General features: G+C 39.2%; 1 protein-coding gene across 1 annotated transcript in view; it reads left to right on the top strand.

Annotated features, from left to right (window-relative positions):
* ism2a (isthmin 2a) overlaps positions 1 to 26736 on the top strand; it is a 48244-nt gene extending 21508 nt beyond the window's left edge. The window contains exons 2-6 of the mRNA XM_017686668.2: positions 3389 to 3625; positions 6470 to 6755; positions 17912 to 18049; positions 20005 to 20070; positions 23650 to 26736. Of these exons, the coding sequence (XP_017542157.2) occupies positions 3389 to 3625; positions 6470 to 6755; positions 17912 to 18049; positions 20005 to 20070; positions 23650 to 24167 (1245 nt within the window). The 3' untranslated portion in view covers positions 24168 to 26736. The remainder of the gene's footprint in view (positions 1 to 3388; positions 3626 to 6469; positions 6756 to 17911; positions 18050 to 20004; positions 20071 to 23649) is intronic.
* Positions 26737 to 27438: the final 702 nt, after the last annotated feature.

Genomic DNA, 27438 nt, shown 5'->3' on the forward strand with positions numbered 1-27438 from the left:
CATATTTGAGGTGATATAAACAGTTATAAACATCCACGAAATCACACTGAGAAAACGGACACAGGAAAATCACTTTTTACACTTGCATTTGTGAGGAAAGTAAATTCGAGGAGGTGGTAACTCAAGTTTTTAGAACGAAATGGGCTTGAAAGTAGCGCTGCAATGGTGGCTTTTGAATGTCACACTCCATGCTGTGCCATTCCATCCACATTGGTGCACGAGTTATCACTTCTGACCCCCGAATTAACCAAAGCATGTGTTGTCCAGTCCAGTAAGTCACATGTTGTTGTTGTATTGTTACATATACTTACACACAGTGGAGTCCAGAAGTCTAAAAGCACATTAAGATCTAATATCTGTTTCATTTAAACCTGTTTAATGTTTTAGAGTCTTGAAAAAAGTTGAACAAAGAAAAGATACGATCATTAAAATGAAGAAATATGTGAAATTCTGTGCTATTTACTGGTCACTATTGACATTGATGCACATTTGTGAAACTGACTATGTTGAGGCCTTAGGACAAAAAGGTCAAGCAATTTTTTAAGTCTTATTCCTTCTACTGAAACACATTCAGGTGACTCTTAGGTGGATTTGATCTACTGATTAGAGGCTTTTGCACACCCATGCCAGCATAAGCAGAAGGGGGACCTACTAAATACTAAGAAATTCTGAAATTCATGTAAACATTCGTTTAAAATGAAATGTAATATCATTTGTATAAAAAACCTTGTATTAAATTCTAAAGGAATGTGTTTTCAGTGGTCTCAGTATTTGGACCCCAGTGTGTATACTTAAAATACTTGCTCTGGCATTAAAAAAGGCCCAGAACTGTTTCAGTTTTTGTCCATACAATATTATACTGGCCAATATTATTTGTTATAAAACCTTTAGCTCTGTAAAATCTGTATCACTGACCAAATTGATTGGCCTGTGTGAAAACTGGGTCACTTTTCCAGAGAGTCTGTGCTCGTCAAGTGGAAGTGAGAATAGCGGCTCAGGCGTAAAATGTGCTTCATGAGCGAAACCCCTGTTCAGCGGGGCATTGAAATTATTAGTATGTTTGTAAAGCACACTTCAGCATTATGAGATTATCTGAAGCTGCCTTTTAAAACAGTGTGACCAGTCTCTGGACCATCAGTATCACCAGAACTTCATGGAGCTTAGTGATGAGACAGGAGCTGCCTGAACGGTCATTTCCAAATTAATTCCAAAGCTCATAGAGAGCGCTGTTCTGGATATGAGACAACAGGAGGCGGCTCTTCTAGCCCAGACTTCAAGTCTCCATATTAAAGTAAACCAGATGAAAGAGATACATATCCCTTAATGTGTAATAATTTACCTGCATGCACCATCCTGGGCCTTTCTCCAGGAATTCACAGCGCTTCTCCATCAGTTCGACCCAGCATCGCACTTAATGTCAACCAGCTGTCAGGAGACGGAGGCGCTTCTGGCTGTGGGCGAAGGAGACAGAGCGGAGTGGCCCGGCCGAAAGCCGTCATGTTGTTCATGCCTGTGATGTTTCTCTGCCCGCTTTGTTTTGTTTGGTTGCTAGTGGGAACCCAGTGGAGTGCCAAGGTTTGTGTTTGATAAGTAACTTATGTAGGATGGAGGCCTAAGAACAACAGCCTCCACCTTTTATCAGATAGTTCTGCAATGTCAAATGGGTTGTGCAATAGATAGTTTGAGGATACTGAAGCATGCTTGCATTTTAACAGCTTGAATGTAAACTGTGCTGTAAACCACTATGAATTTAAACTTGTAAGCATTATCAATAAAAGGACATTACTTTTTTTCATATACTGTAGCTCTGAAACCAGTTCAGAGTCCATGAAGCGAGCACCATACAGTGAAAAGATTATTGACATAATTCCCCTAATCCCTCTGCAAAATCCACCTGATATGCTGTCATGTGGTAGACATTTCACTCCAGATGGGTTTATTTGAAACCCAGGCTGTTTTTTCGTAAGTGTGCAGGGTCACAGCTGTATACATTTGATATGGTGTTGGAGTATGACTGATCTTCTAACCTCCTTCACATGCATGGTATAATTGCTTTAGGAAATATTTTACCCATATTTTGTCCTTCGGAAAACTTTATAGGTGAGTAATTTGGCCGTCACAATGTGTAGTTGAATTAGATTCTTTTGATAAAATATAAGACGGCTGGGTCAACAGAACCAACTAAACTCAATCGTACAGTGCTATTTACAGTACACATTGGGACAAAGCAGCTTTCAACAGATTCAGGTTCAGACTCCTAATGAAGGCAAAGGAAACTGTGGCAAAGACTCAATACAGTTGAGAAGGCTCGCATCATGGTGCATTATGTCAGAATACACCTTAAGTGCAGTCGAACGTGATTGAAGCTTTTGAAAAATATCCCATATCTTTTATTTGAAGCTTGTAGTGGGCATTGCTTTCAGAAGAAAACCTCATATCTCCAAAATGGTAACTACAGAAGGCAAAAACATACTTTACTTTTAATGTAAGTCAATTGAGCCAGACTTTTTTACTAAGTAAATTTTGGCCATTTCTTTTGGACCATTCATCATGAAATTTACACACAACGTAAAGAGCGACAGGTATTTTCAAATTATAAAAACTGAAAAACGACAAAAATGCAGATATGAGGTTTTCTTTTGGCAGCAATGATGTATTTTACCCTCTGTGTTGCAGTTTTTCAGAAAAGAGTGCTGGCTTAGAGCTGCCACCACTGTTTTCCATTTCTAACAACTGACAAAACCTGGTTAGACTACAACTCATAATCGCAGTGATGAATCTTGGATGTATCCAGAAGACCTACAGTCTGTAAATCAATTTGAGATTATTTAATTCCTCTGACATCCTAAATAGGTGGGTAGTTAATCTAACTTAACTCCTGAATGTGCAACCCCTGAGAGAGCTTGCTTGGTTGTATGTATGTAGAAACTATGAAAAATTGCTGATTGGATAATTTTTTGTTGGGTGTTCCACAACCTACAGTACTTCCAGTATTGAGTTGAAATGTAGCATGATGCATCCTGGTTCAAGCCCAATGATTCAATTAAATAAAAATGAACTATAATTACAGACATTCTCCTGAAGAACTAGAAGGTTCTGAGGGGTCCCCAATCATGTGTCCAATAAATAGACAGATATAGACCAATTACAGACAGACTGCAAACAACAACCAGTAACTGCATAAGCTGCATGCTGTTAAATAGCTAATTAGATGTTGAATAAAAAAAGAAAAGAAGTCATAGTTGTTCTTCACTATTTTTTAAAACTTGGATCTGATGTTTTTATACTTCGTCCATGTCAGGTTGTTGGAGAACTTCATAAAAACTAAATATTGTGATGCTTATTACGTAACATGACATTATATTTTTCCCTTTATCCGTTTCTTTAGACTGGAGGCCAGGCTGGTTCTGTCGATGTGAAGCGGACGCTGGCGGAGCTCCAGCAGCAGAACCAGCTAAAGACTCGCTCACCTTCACGTCGCCACAGGCGGAGATGGTCACAGCTCCGCTCAGAGGGAGTCCTGCCCAAACCTGCACCTGAGGAAGAGGAGCCGTTCATTTTAGACCTGAAGAACTTTCCTGACCTCGCCAATGCTGACCTGGGCTCTCAAAATCCAAATATTCAGGTATGGAAATATTCAGAACACAATTCAGTTCATGTCAACATTTTTTATAGCACGAAATGTCTCAAAGCGGTTTTCTAGAAAATGCGTGGCCGACTGATAATGAGGTCCCATGGGTTTATCAATATTACCATATAAAAGAACTTTTGAACTAAAATTAGTGCACTGTCTTTAATTTTGACTGTAATTTTTGGCTGTCAGCTTAATGTTAGCTTCTTAAACTCAGTATTGGGCCCAAAATTTACTACACACTTAAAAAAGATGCCACTCAAGGGTTCGTTAGTACAAGCAATGGTTCTATTTAGAACCATGAGGTCTGTATAGAATATATGCATGATGAAATGTTTCTTCAGATTGATGGAGAATGTGTTGTATATTGTTTTATATATAACCGTTTCTATATAGCACCAAAAGAGTTCTCTTTTTTGGTGCTACATAGAACCCTTTTCAAAAGGGTTCTATATTAAACCATATACAACACATTCTCCATCAAGCTGGAGAACCATTTCATCATGCAAAGACCCGTTTCAGCATGAAAGGGTTCTATTTAGATCTCATGGTTGTAATTGGAACCACTCCCTTTACTAAAGAACCCTTAAAGCCATCTTCTTTAAGTGTGTAGTGGAAGGAAAAAGTCCCTAAGAGCTTGAGGAAGAACTACTGAGAAGAACCACGGCTCAAAAGGAACCTATGCGCACTGTTTAGAAGAATAATGCTAAACATGCTTTTAAGAATGAAAGAAATGAGATTATGAGATTAAACAGAGACGCTCAGATCAGACGGAGAAGGAAAGATCCGCGTTGTAAACCAATGGCAAATGTTAAAAGTCCGTCAAAGACTTAGAAAAAGACCAGGCCTAGACGTCTCGGTGTGAGGAGTGTTAGTATTGTTGGGCTTTAGTGTTGCTTTTACTGTAATAACTTAAACTAGGTGTTCTGGTTCTTTAACTGTACACAAATACTGTTTAAATAAGCTTGTAGACTGTTTACTGGATGGCTGAAACTTTGAATCGCATGAGTAATTGCGCTAGATCAATCATTTTTTGCGGCTTGGGCTTTGGGGCCGTACTTTGTAGTTGGTCTGTATATCTTGGCTTTCGTTCCTGTCTAAATACCACTGTTGACGTTGAGAGGCACATATATGTTATAACAAATATGTATAGCTGTGTGACAGTGCCCAGCGCTGTAGATTTCCCACCTCTGTGCGCACTAAATCAACTGGTAGTAAGCTGAAGAAATGGATTAATTTTACTTGGCAGCGCTTTACAGTGGCTGTAATTAACCTATGCACTCATTGTTTCATACTGTTATTGCAAAGTGTGTCACTATGATTGCAGAAGGGAGTGGGATTTCTGTGCACTTATTGGCTATGTCACAGCTGTTCTTAAGCAAAGAGGCCTCTTGAATTACCCCAGGCGAAACCTTTACACTGAAGGACCGCAGTTCAGCCGTGCTGCTCGAACACCAGAGTTTATGAAAGAGGGAACAAAAACAGGAATATCTCAAAAGGTGAAAGGCCGGCGTATTGTTTTAACAACCTCTTTTTAATGTTTACAGCACAAGCCAATCCCGATCTTTAAAGGGAGGTAAAGACGGGGTTTTTACATTTTTTTTATTTTTTATTTTTAGTACTCTTATGAAGTTTATGTGTGCATGAGGACTTTAGAGGAAATTAAGTTAGGCTTCTGGGAAAAAAATACACAAGAGAACCCTGGTATCCAAATTTACTTTTATAACAGGGAAAAAGTTGTAGTCGTCCAAGTGGGAACGGTCCATCCTCATACATACCAGACAAAGCTGTTTTTGCTTTTTTTTATGTGTCTTTCATTTAAGTCAGTAAGTGTGGGAGGATTTAGGCCTTTTTTATCATAGTGCATACTTATAATAATGTTATGAGAGGGCCAGGGAGTCGAAAATATGATAGATAGCGCTCTTCCCTTGCCGTCCAGTATAGTATTCTTTACTTATTCTCCGAGTTCCGAGGGTAAAAGGCTCTCCATTTAAGTTGAAGCAAAGCCAAGGTTGATGGAGTTCAGCTCCCACAGCCATCCCTGAGGATCCAAAGTGAACTTGGCTAAAAGGTGCTTCAGATGTTTGGTCATTTTCTCCCATGTTCATTTTTTAAAACGGGGTTTATTTTGCTGATTGCCTGCACTGATTGATTTCTTCAGCAGGAACTGTGTGATCTCACAAGATTTAAAAGCTCTTGCGACCTGTAATGTTTGTCAGACAAACTGTAGTGTAGGTTCTGGCAGAATATCAGATCTTCAGCTCTAAGCTTTGCTCTCACAGTCTGGAGTCCGGGGCAGAGGAGGACAAGGCTGGCTGATGTAATCGGCGTGGCTACAGTAGCTTAATCACCCTGCTAAACAGCACATCGTCTTTATAAACAGCTGCTACAGCCATCAGATTGTTACGTTGCAAGGAATATAAACAGCCAGTCCATTGTCTAGGCCTGCTGAGGAGAGGATAGCTGGAAGTTCTTTATCACCCAGCAGCAAGCCAGGGCATGCTGAACATAAACCTGTCACCATGAAAACATCCTCTGGAGGGGACAGTGGGGGCCTTTTCATGTATTTTATGAGCTGTATGCAGATCAGCTTCATCAAAAAGTACTGCTCAGCTCTCTTTCGTAACCCACAGTATCCTCAGCGTCAACTGTGCCTTCAAAAGTGTATGTACATCCCTCTTCTAGCCTCCATTTAGGCTGTGAACATTCCTAAGAGATTGATTTTAGGCCATTTTGACAGTCAGCATCACTAGAGAATACCCCTCTGAGCTCATTCTTAATGTATTTGACTTACAGTGACCTCAAAAAGTCAGTATTCACTCTTTTGCCCCCTTTCAGGTCACCATTGAAGTCGTAGATGACCCCCAGATGGAGGTTGAGATGGACCTGGCTAAAGAGGGTAGGAACGACTGGTCTTTGAGCTCTGAGCAATGGTTGGACCACAAAAAGCTCTTCTGGCCGCTCTTCTGGGAGTACCATGACTCCAGTGAGGAAAGCCCAGGCCAGGCCAGTCTAGAGGAGAATGGGGAGGACCTCAACTATGACGGGGAAGATTCCCTTCTTAGTGGTGTTGGAGTGGACTGGGGCAGGCGCTGGAAAGGCTGGGACTCATTCGAGAATTACGGTAAGACAGCTTCGATTTTACTTCTACTTTGATTTTTAACTTTTTGGCTTGACGTACTTGATGATGGTGTTGGGAATGGAGATGGATGGAATCAAGTTGGACGCTTAAAATGTGAGAAAATGCAAAGTTGTGATTTTGTAGAATATGGGTTTTATTTTTTACTAAATCCGAAATCATGAAAATGAGCTCAAAATAAGAATAAAGCCCAGAAAGTTCATGTATTTGTCATTCTGTTCATAAATTAGCCAGAAAAAAAAAAGATTATAATTTTTCTTTTTGAATTTTACATTTAGATTTCAATGATTGTGAAACATTATCTTTATGTGAAACAACAATTGGTGCTTTTTTTTTGTTTTTGGTCAAACTCTAGAAATGCAATAAAATATTTGCCTTCCTATATTCAAATGATTTTAATATATAAATGTAACTTTATTTTGGTAATAATTCTTGTCTCTAGATTTGTTGCCAGTGATTTATTTTAGAAAAGCTCAGATTTAATCGTTTTGTCAGTGGCATTTCAACTTTCCTGATATTGTTCAATAAAACAGACTAGGTTTTACACTTAAATTTACCAACAGTGGTAAAATGACCCATTCCATGCCTGGAAATACAAGCATATATATCGTCTCCGGTTTAAGCAGGCATTTCTCTGGTGTTTGGCCACCTGCCGTGCTGAAAATGAGCATGCACTGAAAAAACAGTGCCTTGAATTTACTTGATTCAACTCAGTACATCAGTCCATATAAGCAATATGTATTACATTTACACAGCTATTTTTAGCTAAAGACAAAACAGTGTTGATGTAATTTATGAATGTTGAACCATTCATTGTAAAACTCACTGTACATCTTAATGAAAGAATGAAGTAAACACAACTTAAATACTACAGAAATTTGGAGTAACTTAATCGGAAAAAAATCAAATGAACTCAAAACTGAATTGTTGAGATAATAACTTATTTTGTGTAAGAATGTTTTTCAGCACATTTTGAGTTAAGGTAACTTTATTTCTTTTTTTTTTCACTATTTTTATTAAACTTATACAAACAGGCCAATAATGGGAGAAAATTAGTGTGGCTTAATGTGGTATGAATGTTTACATTTAAATGATTTGGACTTTTTTCATAACTTTATTTTGATGATTTCAGACTCCAAGATCCCATCAAACGGGATCTTTGAGTTGAATAAACTTATTGTACTTTAGTTTAGACTCTCAGCTTTACTTGATAAATGTGTGGTCAGTGCAGGCTTCTTGAGTAAAAATCACATCATTCCTATTGGCTCTTAGTACCATATATCTACATATTGGGCATCTGTAACGTGGGGGCTGTAACTTGGGTTGTAACGTCTGTAACGCTTCATAAACAAGAATGAAACAACCCAATAATACATACAGCCATCAAACAAACATCAAACAGCATGATCAAACAAAGACCAAGGAAAACTAGGGGCAAACACAGGGCTTAAATAATCACAGTGATGACGAGGAACAGGTGGGAAACAGGTGAAACGAATTGGAGGTGGAGTCAAGAAAACAAGGGGGCAGGACTGAACAAAACAAACACATGTGGAAGATCAAAAGTAAACAAAAAGCACATGGAGGCGTGGTAGGAGCCAATCGTGACAGTGTCTCTTCACCGTCTGTGTATTGTCATTCTCCCCAGACTAACTTCCCTTGTGTCGACCAAATTTATAAACTTTTGTGATTTATGCCAGTCAGTACTGATAAAATATCAATATTGATTGTTAATTACTGCGTTCCTCTCTGTTGAATGTGATTCTGCCATGGTTAAATACCATAGAGACTCTATCTGTACTCTGGACTGTACTGTCAGCGTTTAGCGAGGTCGTTTGCAGTGATATTAAGTCGGACAAGACATTGTTGCCATTGTCTGCGATCATATCTCTGCAATACAATATGAACTTGTCAAAACAATAAAATTAAATGAACAATTACTCAACTTTATTGTGTTAGAACTGCTGAAACTTAAGTCCCAAATAATCATTTTAATGTCAACAAAACAGGGTTAGCAAAATTTTCTCAATGTACTTAAGTGTAAGTGAGTTATTGAGTTTAAATTGAATTTAAAACATTTGAGGTAATCAGTTTCCTCAAATCATTTAAGTTGACTTAACTCAAATTTTTGAGTTTTTACAGTGTTTGAATCGAGTAAATTTAAAGAGTAGACACAAATTAGATAATCATCCTAATAAGTAGAGGTGGAAATTGTTAATATAATTTTGATATCTATACCAATCCAGATACCTAATTTTCAATACTGAACGATACTTTTTTGATACCTCAATTACAAACCAAAGGCGAGCATGGCTTTAAACAGAAAAGCATATGAGCGCTGGAAATTGATGATTTTTACTGGCTGCAGACTAATCCAGGCTTAATAACATGCTGGCCTGACACTCAAAAGTCCAGATTTTGGAACGAGCATGTCTATTGGTTTACGAATGCGAAGAATGACTAGGTATTGAAATTTGATGACAAAGTATTGAAGTAATTTGGTTGGTACCTTAACGGGACAAACGACAGCACTCAATCTCACATGCTTTGCTTTTTGTGTAAGATAATCTGGTCATTTTGCTGATCTAACCAGCCAAAGATTTCTTCATTTAAACTCGGAGCAGACGCTCGTACGTCCCTCTGGCAGGAAAGCAAGATCTCTTTCTGCCTGAGCGCGAGGATGCAGCAAAAATGTAACATATTTGCTCTTCCCATCAGAAAAGCAACAGGAAGCTTGACTTTTGTGACTTTGTTTTTTCGCTCCGTCTCGCTATCAGAAATAGCAGCCGTTTATGTTTGTGCTTCTAAAGCTGGAGTTTGTATGCATTGAGCTGTTTTTGTTAAACCAATTTCCTCCTTTAGATTGAAACAGCAACGTAGGCCCCGGGCTCCTCTATAGTCCTGACATGATTTATGATTCGAGGTTGCACTCAAGAACCGCTATATAAACATGCCATTGCTGTCGCCAGTCTCTCAGACTTTCTTCTGATGCCTATCAGTAGTAAATAGAAAATAGAGCCTAAATGTGGTGTGTCCTGATATATTGCTTACATTATTTAAGCTGTTGGTGGTGACATGCATCAAAGTCTCTTTCTTGCCTATTGTGCATACGAGTGTTTTTTACCAAGACACTGAGGAGATATAAATGTTTTAAAGCTGGATTTTAGAATGCAGCGTTTAAAGATTTGACAAGATTTACATCTTCAGGCTTGTACAATATTTAAATCTCCAAACTTGTACAAGATTTACATCTCCAAACCATTTAAAAGCACAGTCTGTCTGTGACAGTGGGGGAGACTGTATGAGGCTCAGTCTGGCCTCCATTACGAACAGTGGGCACTCAAGCATCAGGCCTTTGTATCTTCTTTGAAGTTGACATTATTGCTGGGAAAGCGCCGCATTTAGAAGCTGTGTCGCTTGCTAATAGCAGTGCGGGGCCTCTCCACCGGCTTAACAACTAATATTTGTGTTCGGTCAGACGGCAGATTGGCCAGAGATGGCCTCTGCGCTTCTTTTCATCTTCCTAGCTTGCCGCTGCCCTGGCCCGGACACTTTGAGCTCGCTGAGGAATTTGTGGCACAAAATTAGGCTTTGTGGTCTCTATTTTCACTTCTGTCTCTAATTGACAATTTTGGATAATAATGGTGAGTTTAGCCTAATAAGAAGGATAGCTGATGTATAGTGTTTATTTCTCTAATAAAGCTGGTGTTAATCATAATATAGCATTGATATTTCTTGTATTGCTTGTATGTGTAAAGTCCACTACCATCAACATATATCGTGAAAAGAAAGAAAATTCCTGAAACAAACCAAACAAAAAAAACCCCACAACAAACAAAACCCTTTGATTCTTTTTTCTCAAGTAGATGTTTACTGGTGCCATGATTTGCTCCCGAGCTTCTTTTGCAAACCGTTCTGAAAACAAACAGAACGATTCTATCAGCCGATCCTCCAAAATGTACCTTTTCTGTATTTTGAAATTTGAATTTATCTCAGTGAAGAAAGAAAATTGCTAACATTGGGTATACGCTAACACTTCATCTTCATCACGGTGTCTTCCTTAATGTGAAGAGCAGGTTTTCCTAAATAATGAACTGACAGGTTTATTTCCAAACTGTTATTAAGAGCACATAGTGGCACAAATGTGTAAGAGTTCAGTCCGCAAGTCTGATCCTTGAAGATGCCACCCTAATTGGCCCCGCTCTGTCTGGGTGAGGATGGCGCTACCTATCGCCCCATTGTTCCATACAATGCTAACCAACTTGGGTGTCTTTTAGCTGACATAACAGAACTGACAGTTAAACTGGCAGTACATAGTTTATAAAGAGTAACTCCTGTCTAGTATGTCTCGGCCCTGCTAGAAGCTTGCTTTGTGCAGTGGGCTAATCCCAGTCAGGGAGGTTTAAAAAACAAATGATGCAGTAATTAAGAGTTGTGTTCAGCAAGTAAACACAGCCCTGAACAAACTCCAGCCACAGCATCATTTGTCCAAAAAGACATTTGTTTGCCTTGAAACATAATTTTCATTTAAAGTATACTGCCATCTGTAGTGTTCTCCTCCAAGCATGTTGAGCTGTCCAATGACATATCATCTGGTTTTAGCAGCTGTTTGCAAAGATGCGATGGTGCTTCAAAAGTCTCAGAAGATGCGTTAGCCTTTACCCTCCCGGCTGGACAGCATGGGTGGGGAGCTTGCTAACCGGTGAAACTGGACATGATAAAAATGAGATAAAAATCAAAAAGCGCATAAGGAACCGTTTTGGTCAATAAGTGGTTTAAACACCTGAAAGGTTTGACTGAGTGGGGTTTGACATTATTCCCAAGGTTACAAATATACTGCCAAAAATATTTGGTCTTTATTATATTGCAAAATGTTATTACACACCAAGAAAATAAACATAGTCATTTTAATTTGAAAACAAAAATCTTGACTTCCTCGAACTTTGAAGGACGGTGTATTTAGAGCGCTTTAAAGGACTGTTAAAGAATATGATAATGTACTTTTTTGTGTACAGCTGAAACTGGGGCTCAGTGAAGCCCTTGGTAAACCGTCAGAATTATAGTGTTCCTTACCAGAAAGCTTAGCTTACACTGTGTTGCGTCAAAAGCAGCATTTATAGTCGTATCAGTTCCATCTGCAGTTTCATCAAAGGTTAACTTCTCTCATTTGAGCCGTACCACCCTGATGTGATCGGTGCAGAGTACCGCAAGGTCTTACGGCTCTGTTTCCCTGGCCTAAACACCATGTTCTCCAAACGTCCTTAGAGGGAGACTAATGAACTGGTGTGGTCAACTGCAAACCCACCCAGAAGAGACCCGTTTACTGTGCAGTGTGCTCACTGTGGTTGTAACTGAAGTTTCAGAAATCATAGCTGTAGAGTTAATCCTGCCTCCCCTGTCACCTCTGAATCTAACTGAATCTAATGAGTGTACTTAGCGTAAAGGACTCTGCTGTGTACAAACAAGCCTGAATGTGAAACAGAAGTGGGTAAATGAGCCACATTATTAACGATGTGGGCTACACATAATCTATAGACATTTAGTAATGTAACGCTTTCCTGTAATTACGGCCAGCCGCAGAAACCCGACCCGGCCATGAGCAGCATGGTGGCCTGGTAGAGGGCAGGACATGGACTCTTTCTGGCATTTCGTCTAGAGATACCAGTATTTAGTTAACCCTGTCTTACATTTACAGAGGATATGTTCAGAGTGTTTGTTTTTGTCCCTTTTAATGCATTAAAATCTTCCCCCAGAGGAGATGGTACACATGCATTTTCAAAGGAAAATGGATGAGCATGTGGAATTAGGCCAGTCACGATTAAATTTTAGCTGATGTTTAATTACCATATAATTAAATGCTATTACAGATGTAATTGTTGTTTTTTATGCATTGCATGCAGCTTTGAAATGAAAGCCCAGACTAGCCAAATTGGCTGATTAACTATCGATATATAGTAGCTCTCAATTGACAACAGACAGCTCAAATAAACAAACATTACACACCGCTGCCCTCTAAAGGTGTTAATAAGGGGCCCGTATTCTACATTTTTGGTGTATTTTATTTTTTAGATATGAAGCACTAATTGGACCTGGCTGTAACTCACTCACTCGCTCACTCACTTACTTTAACAAGATTGTCCACAAGGAGGGGAGCTACTGGCACTCCATGGAGAATTCCCAGTGGGCTGCTGAGAGAGTGGGAAAGAGAGAGAAATACATTAATTTCTCAATAAAGCACTCTATACAATGAACAGAGACCACCCGGGACAAACAGCGCGTGCCAGGCAAATCATGGAGTGCATGTATCTGTACACTCTATTCTCAGTGTGGGAGGAGGGGGTGGGTCATGCTGGGTGGAGGTCACTGTGGTTGTAGTGGGCTGGTCTAGATCAAAGTCCAGGGCTGAATTTAGTTCCCAGTCCTGCTTTATAGGTTACATCAAGGCGATTTACAGAACTCAGCTTGGTCCTAAATTTACTGTTAAAACCTCAGATTTCTCCCAGAGCTTCTCCGCATGAGGATACACATCAGCATTTTAGAATATGATTGCATGAATGTGATTGCGTGTAGAACCATCAACCTCATTGTATCTACGTTCATAGTTTATCAGCTCCACTTACTGTATAGCTGCACTTTGTAGTTCAACAGTTACAGACTGTAGTCCATCTGTTTCTCTGCATACTTTGTTATCCCCCTTTTACCCTGTTCTTCAGTGGTGCGCAATAGGACCCCCTCAGGACCCCCACAGAGCAGGTATTATTTAGTTGGTGGATCATTCTCAGTGCTGTTGTAGTAGTGGCATGTTAGTGTGTGTTGCAGTGGTACGTGTGGATCAGATATGGCAGCATTGCTGGTGCCCACACTTTTCTTTGACCTCAGTGCTGTTTGTAGGTCTTTTATTTATTTATTGGAAAAATAGATTTCTATATTAAACTTCTCTAAATGTTCTTTTTAACATTTACATTTTTACCATTAACTTTCACTTTTTGTCCACTGGCAAAAAACAAATGAACCAAACAAACAAAGCAAAAAATATGAACGGGGTTCTACATGCTGGTGCTTCGCATCAATGACGTTTTGTGGTTTGTTTACCCCTCAATTCCACTTTTAACATTCGTGTGATGTTATGTGCAAAAAATGTAATTCATTTTTACAGGACTTATTTCCAGCCTCTCTTCATCTCTTAGAAGTAAACATGTTTTCTTACTGTTCCTTTAGGATTGATCTGTGTAAATGCCCTCTGTTCTGATTGGCTACTCTGTATTGTGCCCCATTTAAAAAGCAGTTTGGGCTTCAGACATTCCTTCTGACCTTCTTCAGTATGAGTGAGAGGACCTAACTGCTGCAGCCGTAATGGATAGATAGATGTAAATGTCTTGGTTTTCGTGAAGTCACAAGTCAGTCATGGGCTGGAGGTTAGGGAGTCGGCCCTGTGACCAGAAGGTTGCCGGTTCGATCATGACTGAGTTGTCCTTGAGCAAGACACCTAACCCTCAACTTCTCCCCAGGCGCTGCGGATAGGACTGCCCACCACTCCGGGCAAGTGTGCTCACTGCTCACTGCTTACTAGTGTGTATGTGGTGTTTCACTGCGCAGATGGGTGAAATGCAGAGGTGAAATTTCCCCGTTGTGGGACTAATAAGGGTCATTTAAAAAAAAACAGTGTATTGAGTGGGAAGTGAAGGGTACATTTTGAAACTTTAACAATATTTAACTCTCAAAAATCACACCTAACTCTCAAAAAAGTCTGAGAATATTAATTTCCCATTATATAGATATAGATTATAGATAGATAGATTCAACTTTATTGTCATTACTCAGTACAAGTACATGGCAACGAAATGCAGTTAGCATCTACCAGAAGTGCAAATAGTAGCAAATAGTGCAAAAAGAGACTGTGCAAGTGTGCAATAAATAGGCATAGTGCAACATTACAGTATATAGAATAAATTACTATTATAGATATGCAAAAAAATAGATTATAGGTGTGTAGATATATACATGAGCATGTTGGAGATGTACACTGTATTGAATAATTGTTGCGATGTGTTATTTACATGGCAGTAGAATGTTAAATTTGTGCAGTGGTAATAATGATGAATAAAATAAAACAACAGCTCTGATTGGTGAGTGTAGTAAGAGAGGCAGTGTTCATAGTCCGCTGTGTGCAGTATGAGTGGTAGTGTTATCAGTGAGGTGTGGAGTTCAGCAGAGTGATTGTGGAGGGAAAGATATATAGGCCCTTCAAAAAACACTACTCACTACTGCCCCTAAAGGTAAAATATTAACAATTTTTGCTTTCATAAGATCCGTGACATTTCAATGCATGCATTTTTGCTTTCTTTTGTTTGCATTCACTTGCACCAACATAACTGATGAAAATGCATGCAATTTACAATATTTGTTGCAATGTAAACATTTCATATAGCAGCTGTGGAAAAATTGTGATCACCTGAAAAAATTGAGACCCGGTGATATCTAATAACCTGTGATGAGCCTATGTGCTGTCACGACTATGTGCTGTCGTGTTTCCTATCACTGTGTTAAAGAAGTTCCATGCTGCCTTTAATGTTGGATGCACTGTAATAGTTTCAGAGCAATGCGCACACATTCTGAATATGATTCACACCACAGTTGAAATGCTTATCATTGATTTGTTTGATCAGAGTAACAGCTAACTTGTGAAGGACGTTCCTATTCCTATGTTATGTATCGCTGTTGTCGGAACAAAACCTCGTATCTCCATGTCTGTCATTTTTCAGTTTTTGATAGAATTTGAAAGTACCTGTATGTCCTTAACAGTGTGTTGTAAATTTCATGATGAATGGACAAAATGAAACGACCCCAAATTACTTGGAAAGACGTCTGGTTCCATTGACTTACATTAAAAGTAAAGCATGTTTCTTCCATCTCCTGTAAAGTTACCATTTTGGAGATAAAAGGTTTTTTTTCCGACAAGAGCCATATGTTTATAAAATGAGGCTTACGATACAAAAATAAACAAAAATCCAGAAATGTTCAACTTTGTTAGACTGTATACTTTACTTATCAAAAAATAATGACAGCATTGAGAAATTGTTATTAAAGAAGAAGAGTAGCCAGACCTAGCTGCTTTTCCCCTCTGTGTTGAAGAGGCAGCGCAGTTACTGTTTGCTGATGAGAATTCTCAGATTGCTTGTTTTTCAGTCCAGTTTAGAAGAGCTTTTTTCCATGGAGAGTGCATCCAAACATTCCAGGATTAGAGTAAGCAGAAAAAACTGACCATGCCAGGCATGTCATGGACACCTCGTTGTATTTCCTTTGGCATGGCTAGGGTCCTGTGTCTCCAGCCTAATTAACCTACAACCAGCAAGCAGCATGATATCCAAAATGCGAGTACCCATGATCAGCATAAGCTTTTCTCTCGCTCTCTCCATCACTCCCACCATGGAGTCCTTTTGAAGCCTTAATTTCTTTACCATGGACGTGAAGAGAGTATACTGTTGGACAGAAAGCTAAGCTATTAAGTCTTGCTTTCCCACCAAAGTGTTTGTCTTGGCCGGCCGCTCGCCTCTGTCTCTGCCACTGACATATTTATTGCAACAAAAAAGCCCGGTCTGCCAGGAGAGCCCGCATCCTGTTCATTACCGAGATTATATTTTGGAGAGAAATATGCAATATTAATTTAGTTGCGCATCATTAGCTCTGCTTTGGAAGCGGAGCCGAGAGGAGCTCTTTATAGCTGTTTTTTACTGCCTCGTGAAGTGAGACTTCAAACAGTGCTCGTGGTTCAAACCCTAGCAGGTACAGGGTTTAAAGAGTGGGAGAAAAGGCAGTGAGAGAAAAACACAGCTTGGAATGAGTTCTGTTCAGCTCAGGTGTTCTTTCTGGACATGTTTTCCCTCCCATCTTCAGCAGAGCTAAAGGCATTTCTTACATGGTCTTGCCTTCATTGCATAGTGGTTCTACTACACTACTACAGCGTTTTAACTTAAAAATGTAAGTAACCTGCTCTTGCCTTCACATTTTAGTCCACTGTGTGTGTGTGTGTGTGTGTGTGTGTGTGTGTGTGTGTGTGTGTGTGTGTGTGTGTGTGTGTGTGTGTGTGCGTGAGTGTGTACTAAATTATATTATCGACATTTATAAATGAAATTATCAACATGTAAATTATATCATCAACATTTCATTACAGGAATCTTATTTATAATGAAATGTTAATTACATAAAAGAGTAATGTGGTGTGTCCTGCTTTTGCAAGGGCTCCCAATTTAAAGAGTAGCTTACAAATAGTGCAGAAAATTCAAAATTCCTTCTTCATTGAACTTGTCGCAATTTTTCTTTGTACTAAATTTTGAAACCTTCGAAAACTTGTGTGTCAAGTTTGAAGTGAAAAAGCCCAAATTTCCTGTGTGGTCACATACTTTTGAACTATATTATAACTAAAGTAACACTTTACTGTAGGGTGTTGCTCATAAGACTACATGACAACTACATAAGCTTGAAATGGCAACAGACGTAACCATACATAACTATTTATAAATGCTTATTCCAACAGGCGTCATCTGTCATAAAGGCTACTTTAGCTAACTTTGATGAAAATTGGCAAACGTAACCTTTATAGCGAATGATGCCTATTGGTATATGTACCTGCAAATATTTATGTAGGGTGTCCAGTTGTTGTGACAAGCTTATGTAGGTGTCATGTAGCCTTATGAACAGTACACTACAGTAAAGTGTTACCTATGTAACTATGTATAAGCTATACACATTTGCATATAACAGTACTTCAAATTAAATCGGGCCAGTTATACTCTTATAAGCCCCATTAGAGCTGGAATATTTTTTTTTTGTGATGTCCAGTAATTTATAGGAGATTTGGCTGTAAGATTAGTACAAGAGAAATTTCCCAGAATTACCCCAGATAGCCCAACACCAAACAGGAAAACTTTCAGTGGCTATACCACTTGGGATGAAACATGTTGTTTTCAGCATTCAGTAAGCTCAGAAATGCTAGAGTGATGTAATTTAGCACGATACTGATATCATATCGTCATATCACCCATCCCTACTCCTACCAGACTGTGAAGAAACTCTGTCCCTGTCATACACAGCGTGAGACACAGTGCGTCTAATATTCTGTGTTGTTTATCTCAAACCATCAGAATATGAAGAGGAGGAATGGAGTGACTGGTCTCCATGCAGCGTCTCCTGTGGTAATGGCAACCAGAAGAGAATCCGCTCATGTGGCTATGCCTGCACTGCTACAGAGTCACGCACATGTGAACAACAGAGGTGTCCAGGTGAGACTCAGGCTCAGTGGCAGACCAGCAGTAATGGGGAGGCAAAACAAACTCATCCTGAATAGCAGTACTGAACCTTAGGTGACATCAAGAGAAGTCAGTTTTCCACAGTGAAGTGAATCGACCAGAAAATCCCCCACTATATCCAAGAAATAGTTTGCTGAAAAATCTATTGTACTCAGTTTTTCCATCTCAGATGTAGTTCAAGACAATTGTCCTGTGTCTGTGGTTTAAACCTGAAGCTACGAGGGTAATGTTTGTAATAAACACTAGAACTTAATAGTCACCCGAATAATTTCTGTTAAAATACATTCCGTCTTTCATTCGGCTCAAACCGCATCCAGGTTTTCGTTTAGGTTGCGCAGACTTGTCACACTCATGGTCAGGCCAGTCCGATGAGGCTTTTTACCTGAGCTACATCTCACCTGCCCTTAAAACACAAAAACACTTCTACAGCGTCCTTTAGGATCACACTGTAAAGGCCTCAGCTTCTTACGAAACCAAATTCTCAAGGATTGTGTGAAGCCAAAAGCACCTTCGTGTTGCCTGTCGAGGATCTTCCAGGTCGCTATGACATTTTATCATGTTTCATGACTGCTGGAAAACGATTCTTTCACAGTTCTAGATAGTTCAGAATACCGCCACCATTTAAGGTGGAACGGGAAAATTTGAAAACGGGAAAGTTCAGCCTCGTCCTCTTGTGAACCTAAATATAACATAACCTGTATGTTTTGGTGCTTAGTACTAGTTAGTACTACCGAATAGTAGACTTACGTTTAGGAGCTATTCGTAGTTTATTTAACACATGCGAGTTTCACAGTGAAATATTCGTGTGTCTGCCAAAGCCGAAGCTCCTCAATGTTCTCCATCTTTGTTTCATGGCATGCCTCTTTTTTACCGACCAGTTAGAGGCTCTGTCATGTACTGTCTTCGTCCAAGGAGTTCGCCCAACTGCCATGTGCACGACACAGCGAACGAAGCCTCGTTTACTCCGCAATTATGCCATATTGTTTGCTGAAGCTGGGTGAGCGTTGTCTCTGCAAGAAGTATGCTGAGGCCTTACGAATCCATGTTTTTCACATTTTCAGAATTTCAGAGATTCTGATCCATACAATTTTGACCAAAAAAGCATATTAATGTTTACCAAAGTTCATGTTGAAAGTGATAAAACAGAGATAACAACAGCTGCGATATAAGAAGGAAACGTGCTGTGGAGTCTATGAAGGCTGCTTGTGAATGTAACGAATTTACCTGTGTATTTCAGGTAACTTTGCTGCGCTAAGACATTTTATAATATCGTCAAGCAAGCAGTCTTTCCAGCAGCTGAAGAAGTGTTAGCTCGGGAGTTATTGAGAATTATTCAGAATCGGAATAATTCCTAATAGCAAAGTGATTCATTTGTATAAGCAAGCATAAGTAGCGCAAACTCCTGTGTTAAGAAAAAAGCCGTTCGGCTGCTCTTAGCGTGTCGTGTACATGGCATAAAATCACCCTTTCAATGCATAGACCTGTGTAAGACAGATCAATGAGGGCTTTCAGTACAGCCCTTACACACATGGGTCAGTCTAGACACCCCCCACACTCACATACATACACAGTCTGTCCACTCACAGACCAGCTGACTTACCGAAACACACGCTGTAAAGTTACAGTCCATTTAGTGTAACTCGGCTGATTTAGGCAGAGATACAGACCGCTCTGTAGTTTGCTGCAGCTGTCATGGGGAATTGATGCTGATTTGTCCTCAAATTGCAGATGTAGTTCACTTAGCATGCATAGTGTGTAATAGACGGTCCCTGTACACATTAAACCTTCACCGCCCATGTTTCCATTTGTTGCAGAAGCAAGCAGGGAGGGGAAACCAAGCTGAAGCACATATGAGAAGAGTTACTAAGCTACTATACAGCAGAGACTTTGATTGAATGATGCTAACTGCTGTTTTTCTTCCTCTTCAGATGACCTGAATGCAGTAACAGAGCTCATCCCACATGAGATGAATGACACAGATGCTTTTGATACAGGTTGGTTAAGCGGATTCAACACTGTATGCCATTTTGACATCACATACAGTGCAAATGTGTGCAAAATTAGACAATTTACAATAAATTGTAATTCTAGTATAGTACTTGGCTAGCTACTTGTTGGTTTTACGTTAATATTACGCCACTACTACTACTACTGTTACTGTTGTTATTGCCTACTGTATGTATTCTGTAATTTCAGGCTAGGTTTCTTACAGATGTGGATAGGATTTGTCCTTTTTTGTCCTTTTTTTTCTCTGACCGAGCATTTTCTCTTGTTATTTACTAGGAATGTGCATTGTGACAAATTTTGATACTTGAGTATCCATAAGAGTTTATGAACGGGCATGTGGTTAACTGCAAAATCAACAATAAACAGGGGAAAAGCAGCCAAAAATACTTTTTTGATGATAACAATGGAGGTCAAAATTGTAAAACATATTTTTTGTTCAATAATAGCCATGACAAATTGGTAGTTTTTCATCTTGGATGAGTAGCTGTTAAAGGACGCTGCCTCTTCAGATGAGCTATTGAGCTAACCCTAACATGTAACATGAGTGGTGATTGAGACTTGCCTTATTTTACTTGAGGAATGTTTTTTCTCAGTGGACAATGTGGCAACATGGTTACATAACGTATATACTACTGCTGTCAGAACAGAAGGGAAAAACATACTTAGATTTTAATGTAACTCAATGGAACCAGACTTTTTTTTCAAAGTAATTGTGGGCCATTTCTTTTGGTCCATTCATCATGAAATTTACACACAATGTAAAGAGCAGCAAGGATTTTCAAATAATTTCAATCATTATATATATATATATATATATATATATATATATATATATATATATATATATATATATATATATATATATATTCTACTCAGAAAATTGGTACATTATGCAGTCCTGTTAAAACACAAAATCAGAGTTTCCTTGAATTGACCCCTTTAATATTTGCTCCTTCTCGTGATGAAGTGGCCACACAGTGATTACTATGTTTAAAAACTGGCCTGTCAGAAGGTTAACCAAATGTTTCAGCACTACTACTTATCCCTGTTATCAACTCCATACCAGTACTAGGTATCAGACAGGTGGCATTTCTAGTATTCAGAATAACTCTATGCAATATAAACATGAATTGCGCTTGAGAAGTTCATTAATCTTTTACTGGTTGTATTAGTTTACATATTGCACTGTGTTTTTGGAGTATCCAAACAGTTTTTCCCCCAAATAGGGCCTATTTATAATAATTTGAACTTATGAGATTGTGCTCCATTAATTCCCACCCACAGAGCTGCCTGCACTTACAGCTTTACTGCTTCTCTCTTTACATATTTATTGATTTTATTATCTTCTATTTAGTCCGTGTCCAGTTTAAAGCATGTTTCCTCTGCAGCTGAAATGGTCCTTGTCCTTATATAAATGACCCCTCTGGGGCTACAGTCAGGAAGAAAGCAGAGGTCCAGTTTGAGTGGACCTAAAAGCCCACTTTTAACATTTTCAGGATTGCTCCACAGAGAGTGTTTCTGGGGCCCTAAAATTGTACTATTTGCTTTGGAATTTTTTTTTTTGGGGGGTGGCTCTCAAGTCTGGCACAGAACAGTGAAACTGATAGGTCTTATTATTCAGCCATAATAATAATGAATGCAGAATGAAAACATAACAAGATACAGTGTAAAGCACTTAAAAACTCATTCTTTTGTTATAATTCACATCAGAAGCTAAATGTTTCTAATGGATATATTCCAGTATGGCATAGATCTTATTCCTCAGTGGGGGATGAAATCTGCTGATGTTCAGAGCTGTCTGTTTCACTTCAGCTCATTTTCCTTACTGCCACATTAAAGAGAGGATATGTCCGTTACAGTGTAGAAAGAGTTGGATTTAACAATGACTGATATCTGAGGAACGTACCTCTTGTGCACTGCCCATTACATTATGAGGCCTCCTAAGTTTGTTTAAGACGAAACAGATTTATTTTGAGGAAGACAACATCATTCATAAATAGTTGTGACTGTTGTAGTGAAAGTTCTCTTTTGGGTATGAAGTCAAATCTTTCATCTTTGAGCCAAAAGAGTTTCAATATGTGCTTGTAAGCAATAGATTGAAAGTGAAATCTGTCAAATGGTTATTTAGGAAAAACTTAATCTAATACCAAGGAAGACACTTCGTTGAACATGTTGTAAAATACAACCAAAAGATGAGCAAAGATGTTTTACAAACCTCAGTTCCAAAATGTTTGGACAGCATGTGAATTGCTAATAAAACTAATAAAAACAGAAAGCAGTGATTTAATGTATTTGTATTACTTGAAATTGATGTTTTACCATATGAATTTTAGTTTTTTGGTCAAATTTGGTATTTTATGCCTGCCGAAAAGTAAAAGGAAATGGATCATGTCTGCAACATATTTACATTACCTTACAACATGCAATAATCATTTGGGAGCTGAAAACTCCAATTTATTTAGTTTTCATAGTATAATTTATTGCCATTATTCCATAATGCAAATTTCAGCTTTATAACTGTACTGAACTTTGTAATGTGCCACGTTTTCAATGGGACAGATATGGTTGGCAGGCAGGCCAGTCTAACTCCCACACTCTCTGATTACACGTCATTCTTTTGTAACGCCTACAGAATGTGGTTCGTGTTGTGTAGAAATAAGCATGGACATCCCTGAGAAAGACGTCATCTAGAAGGCAGCATGTTACTCCAAAATGTGTAGATGTCTTTGTGTTAATGGTGTCTTCATAGATTTGCAAGTTTCACATGCCAAGGGCACTAATATAGCCCCCTGTACCAGGAGAGACCTTAGCTTTTCAACTTTATGTTGGTAACAATCTGGATGGCCCTTTTCTTTGTTGGCCCAGAGAACCTTTGAAATACCATGACTGCATTTTAGTCAGACAAGCTGCAGTTGTGCCAGAGATTTTGAGACCAGAGCAGCTTTTCTTTCACAAGGTCTTACTATGCCGTCATGCGCTGGTCAAATGATATGGTCTCTGGATGAGAGATGCAGGTAAACAAATACAGAGCATACAGCCAGCCACAGCATGACAAAGAGAGGTCCCAGAACTTTTTCCTCGATCAAACAAAGTGAAAACTCACAAATCGCTCAGTCTTAAAAATATGGGGAAGTTTGCAGTCACACAAGTGTGTGTACGAAGTAAAACTCACTAAAGAAGACTGAAGTTAACCTTATTTAAAAACCCAGTTTTGTTTTGAATTTAGTAATATTCAAATTATTTACTGTATATCTACCTGGATGTAAGTAGCCTTGTTACAAGTCCATGTGTAGAGCTGTGTAGTATTAATCCCAGCCCATCATTTTCAGCTTGATGGTAACACATTGTGGAAAATATCATATGCAAGCCAGCAGAAATTATGCATTATTATATATTATACATTATAGCCACAAGTGTTTTTGACAAACCCAGGGTGCTAATAAAGTAAAGGCTTAAGCACTTTTTTCTTTATGGCATTCAAAACATATCTTTAAATATTGAGTTTTTAAAAATATGGCTTCAGTATTGGTATCAGTATTGGTTCTGTTTCTGTTTCCTCTCCACAGATATGGACAGCTGTGAGAAGTGGCTGAACTGTAAGAATGACTTCCTACAGAAGTACCTCCACCAGGTCCTGACCGAATTACCCAGCTGCCCTTGCGTCTACCCCTCTGAGGTGGTGTACAGCGCCGTCAACATTTTTGATGAGAAACTTCGCAAGACCTACCGGTGGCGAGATGCCAGTGGCCCCAAAGAGCGCCTGGACATCTACAAGCCGTCGGCCAAGTTCTGCGTGCGCTCCATGCTGTCCTTTGACAGCACTACTCTGGCCGCTCAGCACTGTTGCTATGACGACCACATGAAGCTCATCACGCGGGGCAAAGGGGCCGGAGCGCCCAACCTCATCAGCACAGAGTTCTCGCCAGAGCTGCACTATAAGGTGGACGTTTTGCCTTGGATTCTGTGCAAGGGGGACTGGAGCCGCTTCCATTCTGTTCGACCTCCTAACAACGGTCTGCAGTGTGCGGAAAACCCTCAGGAGGATGTCTATATGAATGAGCTGGAGGAGGCCAGAGAGTATTGAAAGCCACACTAAGCTGCAGTATCTATAATGGAAGCGAAGGGTGGGATTGATCTTGGAGTGTTTTACAGTTGGTTTTATGGAAATAAGGCTGTCTACTTTGACTGGGCTGGTAGCAACTGCATATGGAGCTATAGAAATTTTGTTGCAGCATAAGTGTCTACTTACAGACTGGGCCACTTTTATGGAGGTCAAGTCCGGCTACATCTGAATATGGAGCTATAGGAATAATGGAGTGACAGAAATTCAGTATTTGATGGAACTTCGTTGCATGAAAAGTCAAAGGGATGAGGACCGTGTGCAGCCAAACTGAAAGGACATGAGTGGAATTAGCGCAAAGCCACATGATCTCAAACTGTCCCACTTTTTGTAAAGCTGTCCATAACTGAATGTGGGTTTATGGAGATGAACTCACACCTGGATGCCTGATCAGAGAACCTACTGTTTATATACAGCTATACTAAATAACATCGGATTAAGTTGCTCCAGCACACTGAGAGGGAAGAAAGTGATGTAACGACTGTCTGCAGACTCTTCTCTATACACCCCGGTTCAGAATCATGCTAAAAGGCTCTGTGGGGGTTCAAACACGGCATCCTCTGGAATAAGTTCACTGCATTTATTGGATTCGTATGGCTCTTTTTTTCTCTACTGTGTGCTGAAAGACTCAGATGTGTCATGAAAGGAATTCCACTCAAGCTGCTAAACTTGCAGTGAATCCAAGCAGAATGCTCGTTTGTTGTCTTAGACTCAGAGCTCGGTCCTGGCCCCCCTCCAGCCCAGGCGAGATCAATCCAAACAAATCAAACACGAGCCCCAGAGCCGCGTGCGCATCGGCTTCAACATATTTCATGGAATAGTTCCACTCTTTGGAGCCTGTATATTGTTACCCCAGATGCATTCACATGTGGTGTCATAGGCTGAGATATTTAGACTGAGTGATTCGATTTTTGATATGCTTTTAGGGAAGATGACACTGGAACATAATTAGGTTATCAGACAATGTCTTATGTCCATCAAAGCGCAACGACTTGAGAGAAGCATAAACTCAATTCTCAAAACTTAATTGTTATTTTTCCTTTCGAGGGGAATTTAACAGATTTTTATTTTTTTCATAAAGATGTAAACAAAGTCATTCAGAATGGATTGATGTGAAATGTGATGCTCTAGAGAAACTTACCAAGGCAGTGTTGTTTACGGGGTGGTGAGAGGAACCAGACATCATTTGAAGTGTATAGTGCCTCTAAAAGTTACATCTTGGAAAGTTATTATGTGAAATACTAACAAATATACAGCCTGATGCTCTTGTTAAAAAGATGGAGAGGTATATGTGGGGCGTTATAAAGCAAGATAAACAGTCTTTTTCAAATGCACCACTATTTCACCAACATTTATCAACATTTCACTGAAAAACTGGTCATTTTGGACAGCAGGCACTATAATGGCTATATTTGTCTTGTAGACATTGTAAAGAAATCGAACTCAGCTAGTTCTTTACAATAAATCATTTCACGTCAGACCACTATGAATGAGTTACATCTCATTTTTTGAGATAAAGCTGTGAAATTCCCCTTTAAGGACACATTGGATTGATTTGACAACTTTTTGTGCTAACCGCAGTCTGAGACAGTGATTTTGACCATTCAGTGGAGGGTGTCTTTGCCTAGCTGATGGATGGGGGCTTTGTCTTAAGGTGGGAGGGGCTCTTGTGGAGCAACTTTTTTACATCTATATAAACAAAGCGTGCTTTGCAGGCCCTTGCTGATCAGTGAGCTCCAATCAAAGCCTACTTGTATGGGATGTTGTTTTTACAGCTAAACCTTCTCCTTTCAGACTGGGCGTTTATCATGATCTGTCTCTTTGTGAGATGTTGAAACAGAATGCCGGGGATTTGCCGCACAAAGCCGTGTTGACAGAGGCCTATTCCATACCGCAGTAAAAACATCCACCTTTGGTGAAGTGACATCTTAATGAGTGAATTCAGACACAGTGTTGCCCCACCCCAAAAATCTTACAGTGCAGAATGTCCTATCTGGGCTACACTGGAACAGCTGGTTTTTTTCTTCCAGCACATACGCTGTCTAAGATAGACAGTGTGTTTTATTCAGATTTAGTCTCTAGTAATATTCTGTCTGTAGAGATGTCTGACAGCCTTACAGACTCAGCGCATCATTGGTAAATGGTTTCTGTGATGAGTCAAAAAATTGTGCAGTCAGAAATGCTAATGTTACCAGCAGTGCACAAAATATTATAGCCATCAATGAGCATTATGCCAGTGATATCATGCTAATTTAATCCAGGCTCTACACACAACTCTTTGTCTTTTGTAGGAACTGTTGTTAGGTTGGACAAGCTTTACAGAACATTAGCCAAAATCCCATTCAACCCAACCCAATTAGAAATTGTAGTGTGCTTGTTTAAACTGTACATAACGTAGCTGCACTACCAAGCTGACATTGTACACACTTAAAAATGATGGTTCTTCAAGGGTTCTTTAGTGAAGGAAATGGTTCTATATAGAATCATGAACACTCAAAGAACCTTTTGCATGATTAAAGCGTTCTTTGCATCATGAAAGGGTTCTTCAGATTGATGGAGATATGTTGGATATGGTTCGATACAGAACCTTTTTGAAAAGGGATTTATGTAGCACCCAAAAGGGTTCTTCTATTGTTACACGCTTGATATCATCACAATAAAACCTTTTTGGTGCTATGTGTAGATTTTTTTCAAAAAACCATCAACAGCACATGTCTCTACGAATTAAATCGCATACACAAGCTCAAAAAGAAGCCCTGGCTCAGTGTTGATCCTAAATCAGCATTATTCTAATGAAGATATGATGATAGTCATAGGATGATATTCACTTATAGTTCTCCTTGAATTCTCTTTCAACATGCTCACAATCAAATTCATCCACTCCGGGAAGGGGTCTGAAGTAAAACCTACATCATAAAATGTTCTTCCACATGTTGCGTGTAATTACACATCTCTACCAGAGAGGTCTCCAAATCCCCAAAACTGACATAGTGCAGCCTTTAGTCACAGTACATTTTTAAACATACTATTAGTGCTTATTTGACACTAAACCACTGTCTGTTTAATTACAAAAGGAGCATAATTAGTCCTGTTTGATAGGATTTAGACAAATAAAAATCATTGTATTCATAGCTGTTTGTTGTTTTAACATAGCAAACCTCAGAAAAAAGTAATATCGTGATGCAAGTTGTGAGAAAATGTCTTGAAGTATTGTGACATTATTTTGGTTATATTG

Source organism: Pygocentrus nattereri, chromosome 10 (genome assembly GCF_015220715.1).
Source record: "Pygocentrus nattereri isolate fPygNat1 chromosome 10, fPygNat1.pri, whole genome shotgun sequence".
Lineage (NCBI taxonomy): Eukaryota > Metazoa > Chordata > Actinopteri > Characiformes > Serrasalmidae > Pygocentrus > Pygocentrus nattereri.